This window comes from Penaeus vannamei, chromosome 31, assembly GCF_042767895.1.
Source record: "Penaeus vannamei isolate JL-2024 chromosome 31, ASM4276789v1, whole genome shotgun sequence".
Lineage (NCBI taxonomy): Eukaryota > Metazoa > Arthropoda > Malacostraca > Decapoda > Penaeidae > Penaeus > Penaeus vannamei.
In genome coordinates, this window is record NC_091579.1 from 5151857 (window position 1) to 5156856 (window position 5000).

The 5000-nt window shown below is 49.4% G+C and overlaps 1 protein-coding gene across 1 annotated transcript in view; it reads left to right on the forward strand.

Moving 5' to 3' along the window:
- The window catches only part of LOC138867590 (Y+L amino acid transporter 2-like), a 12660-nt gene that overhangs the window by 6775 nt on the left and 885 nt on the right, over nt 1–5000 (forward strand). Inside the window, exons 6-8 of the mRNA XM_070143696.1 lie at nt 703–903; nt 2435–2584; nt 3284–3461. Coding sequence (XP_069999797.1) covers nt 703–903; nt 2435–2584; nt 3284–3461 — 529 coding nt within the window. The remainder of the gene's footprint in view (nt 1–702; nt 904–2434; nt 2585–3283; nt 3462–5000) is intronic.

The window sequence follows — 5000 nt, forward strand, 5'->3', positions numbered from 1 at the left end:
TTCATTTTAGTTTGTTACAGGAAGTCACTTGAGTAATAGTGGAAGCTTTGGGGGGAAAATAACTTTTTTTGTGTTTTATTTTGTTATTCTAGTGAGACCTTCGTATGTTGTATGTGTGTTGTTATTCTTGGTGGTGTTGGCTAAACGGATTCGTTCTTGTTCTTTCTTCTTATTCTTATTCTCTTTCTTTTTCTTATTCCCATCCACCCTTTCCACCCTCCCCCCCTGCCTTAACTCCTCCCACATCCTCTTCTACCCCTCCCTCCTCCCCCTCTCCCACCCACCCCTCCCTCCTCCCCTCCTCCCACCCACGCCCCCTTCCACCCCCTTCCTCCCTGCCTTCCCCCCATATCCCCTTCCCCCCACACACACCTCCTTCCTCCTACCTTAACCCCTCCCCCTCTCCCACCCTTTACTCCCCCCACCCACACCCCCGTCTCCACCCACACCTTGCTCCCTGTCTCTACTCCCCCCCACCCAAACCCCCTTCCCCCTACCTTAACCCCTCCCCTTCCTCCCACCCAACCTTTACCCCCCCCCACCCACACCTCCTTCCTCCCCTCTCCCACCCTTTACCCCCCCACCCACACCCCCGTCCCCACCCACACCTCCTTCCTCCCTGCCTCTACCCCCCCCCCCACCCACACCCCCACCCCACCCCCACCCCACCCACACCTCCTTCCTCCCCACCCCCACCCCTAGTCCTTCGGCCAGCGCATCCTGGGCGTGGTGGCGTGGCTCATCCCGATCTTCGTGGCGTGTTCGACGGGCGGCTCCATGAACGGCAACATCTTCGGGTCTTCTCGCGTCCTCTTCGTCGGGGCCCGACGGGGACACCTCCCTCGGGCCCTCGGCTTGGTGTCCGTCGAGAGCCGCACGCCCGTCACGTCACTCGTCTTCATGGTGGGCGGCCCTTTCGCTTCCTTGGTCTTCTCGCACGCCCGCGCTGGGGTGGACGTGTGCGCATAGCATACACGGGTAGATGTATACACAAAATGCACACACTTAAACATGCACACACGCACACCAGCGCACAGGTAATCATACACAAAAAGGCACATACATACACATGCAGATAAATATGCAGATAAAACGCACACACATAAACATGCACACATACACACACAGATAAATATGCAGCCAAAACGCGCACACATAAACATGCACACACACAAACACACACAGATACACTTGTACGCAAAAAAGCATACATACATACTCAGATAAATGTACTCGCAAACGAACACACCCTAAATCTTGATCTACTTCAATTGCAGTACTGTTGTCTAGATATCTATGTAATTCAAAGATATCCATTCTAAATTTCTATTTCTAGATCTCCATTGGTTTACTAATTACCTTTGCCTGAAACTTCCAAAACTTCATCAAATTTTGTAATAAGTTTTGCCTTTACATCTGCTCTTTTATATCCTACATGTTCCCATATCATATTAATATCTCTTTCATCCAATATTCTATTTAGTATTAATAACTAGCTATTAATATTTCACCTCATACCATACAATTAAGTATCAATAACTAGTTATCAATATTTCACTTCACACTATACTAGTAAATGTTCTCTATAAACCCTTCCATATTTCTGCAGTTAATTCAAACTCTATTTTTTTCTAAGGAAAAAGGGAGCGAGGGAGTCCTCCTCACTCCCTCACTCCCTCTTTCCGTCTCCTCTTCTCTCCCTCACTCCCTCTTTCCCGCTTTCCCTCTCCTCCTCTCTCCCTCTTTCCCTCTCTTCCTCTCTCCCTCACTCTCTCACTCCCTCTCCTTCGTTCTCCCTCACTCCATCTCCTCCTTTCTCCCTCACTCCATCTCCCTGTCCCTCCTCCTTTCTCCCTCACTCCATCTCCCTGTCTCTCACACTCCCTCTTTCCCTCTTTCCCTCACTCCATCTCCTCCTTTCTCCCTCTCTCCCTCTCCTTTCTCCCTCACTCCCTCTCCTCCTCTCTCCCTCACTCCTTCTCCTCCTTTCTCCCTCACTCCCTCTCCTCCTCTCTCTCACACTCCCTCTTTCCCTCTCCTTTCTCCCTCACTCCATCTCCTCCTTTCTCCCTCTCTCCCTCTCCTTTCTCCCTCACTCCCTCTCCTCCTTTCTCCCTCTTTCCCTCTCCTCCTTTCTCCGTTACTCCATCTCCCCTCTCCTCCTCTCTCCCTCACTCCATCTCCTCCTTCCTCCCTCACTCCCTCTCCTCCTCTCTCCCTCTTTCCCTCTCCTCTCTCCATCATTCCTCCTCCTCCTTTCTACCTCCCTCCCTCACTCCCTCTTTCCCTCTCCTTTCTCCCTCCCTCTCCTCCATTCTCCCTCACTCCCTCCCTCACTCCCTCTCCTTTCTCCTCACTCCCTCTCCTCCATTCTCCCTCCCTCTCCTTTCCCCACTCATTCAAACGGCATCTCTAAATCGACGTGCTTTTCTAGGCCGCCATCTCACTGCTCATGTTCACGACCTCTGACCTGCGGGTGCTCATCAACTACACGGCCTTCGCGGGGAATTTGATAGGCCTAGGCATCATCTCGGCGTTTTTCTGGTTCCGGATCAAGCAGCCAGATCGACCTAGGCCTATAAAGGTGAGGGGCGGTGTCGTCTTTGTTGATGTTTTTGTTGTTTGTTGATATTGTTTGTGTTTTGTTGATGATGAAGGTGGGATGGTGGCGATGGGGAGAGGGATGGTGGTGATGGTGATGAATATTGATGATGTTTATGATGATGATGATGGTGATAAGAATATCGATTTATTTTTCTTCTCTCTGTTGTCTTATATCCATTCCTAACGCTCTCTCATCTCTCCTCGATATCTGTTTCTTTCTTCTTTGCTTCCACTCCTCTTTTTCTCCTTTTCTCTCTCTCCCCCTTTTCCCTTTCTCTCATTCCCTCTTTCTTCCTCACTCCTTCTTTCCCTCTTCTGTACCCTCCCTCACCCTCACTTTCCCTCTCCTCTCTCTCTCCCTAACTCCCTTCTTCCCCTCTCCTCCTTTCTCCCTCTTTCCCATTGATCCTCTCTCCCTCATTCTCTCTTTCCCACTCCTCTTCTCTCCCTCACTCCCTTTTCCCCCCACCCCTTCATTCCCTCTCCTCCTTTCTTCCCCACTCTCTCTCTCTCTCACTCCCCCTTACCCCCTTTTCCCTCTCCCCCTCTCTCCCTCACCCCCACACACGCCCTCTCTCCCCCTCTCCCTCTTACCCCCCCCCTGCCCTCCTTCACCCTCCCCACACGCCCCCTCTCTCTCCCCCCTCCCCCACGCCCCTCTCTCTCTCTATCCCCCCAGATCTGGATCGGTTTCGCCATCATCGAGCTGCTCATGTCTCTGTTCCTGGTGGTGTTTCCGGCCGTGAAACAGCCCATAGAGGTCGCCTTCGCCCTGGGCTTCGCTGCCACGGGTCTCCTGGTGTATTACGTCACTCAGCACAGGCGGGTTTCATCGGCTAGACTCGACAGGACCATGGGTTTGTTTGTGTGGGGTTTTGTTTGGGCGCGTGTGTGGGAACAGTGGTAATAGGGATGATGGTGTGTTTTGTTTGATGGGTTTGTGTGGGTTTTGTTTGGGCGCGTGTGTGGGAACAGTGGTAATAGGGATAATAGGGAGGATGGTGTGTTTTGTTTGATGGGTTTGTGTGGGGTTTTGTTTGGGCGCGTGTGTGAGAACAGGGATAATAGGGATAATAGGGAGGATGGTGTGTTTTGTTTGATGGGTTTGTGTGGGGTTTTGTTTGGGCGCGTGTGTGAGAACAGGGATAATAGGGATAATAGGGAGGATGGTGTGTTTTGTGTGATGGGTTTGTGTGGGTTTTGTTTGGGCGCGTGTGTGGGAACGGTGATAATAGAGAGGATAGTGGGTTTTGTTTGGGCGCGTGTGTGAGAACAAAGGTAATAGGGAGGATGGTGTGTTTTGTTTGATGGGTTTGTGTGGGTTTTGTTTGGGCGCGTGTGTGGGAACGGTGATAATAGAGAGGATAGTGGGTTTTGTTTGGGCGCGTGTGTGAGAACAAAGGTAATAGGGAGGATGGTGTGTTTTGTTTGATGGGTTTGTGTGGGTTTTGTTTGGGCGCGTGTGTGGGAACGGTGATAATAGAGAGGATAGTGGGTTTTGTTTGGGCGCGTGTGTGAGAACAAAGGTAATAGGGAGGATGGTGTGTTTTGTTTGATGGGTTTGTGTGGGTTTTGTTTGGGCGCGTGTGTGAAAACAATGATAATAGGGAGGATGGTGTGTTTTATTTGGGCACGTGTGTGAGAACAGGGATAATAGGGAGGATAGTGTGTTTTATTTGATGGGTTTGTTTGTGTGGGTTTTGTTTGGGCGCGTGTGTGGGAACAGTGATAATAGAGAGGATGGTGGGTTTTGTTTGGGCGCGTGTGTGGGAACAGTGATGATAGGGATGATGGTGTGTTTTGTTTGATGGGTTTGTGTGGGTTTTTCTTGGCACGTGTTTGTGTTTTTTTCTTGGAACGTGTGTGGAAACAGTGATAATAGGGATGATGGTGTGTTTTGTTTGGCACGTGTGCGGAAACAGTGATAATAGGGAGGATGGTGTGTTTTGTTTGATGGGTTTGTGTGTGTTTTATTTGGCACGTGTGTGAGAACAGTGATAATAGGGATGATGGTTTGTTTTATTCGGCACGTGTGTGGAAACAGTGATAATAGGGATGATGGTGTGTTTTGTTTGATGGGTTTGTTTGTGTGGGGTTTTGTTTGGGCGCGTGTGTGGAAACAGTGGTAATAGGGATAATGGTGTGTTTTTTTTCTTGGTACGTGTGTGGAAACAGTGATAATAGAGAGGATGGTTTGTTTGTTTTTTTCTTGGTACGTGTGTGAAAACAGTGATAATAGGGATGATGGTGATAATGGTAGTGATAGGGCGAATGGTGTGAGTGGTAATGTTGATGCAGGTAATAGTACGGGTAAAAATGTCAATAATGATGATGAAAATAATAATGATGATAATGATAATAATAATGATTATTTTGCTTTTCTATCCAAATATCTA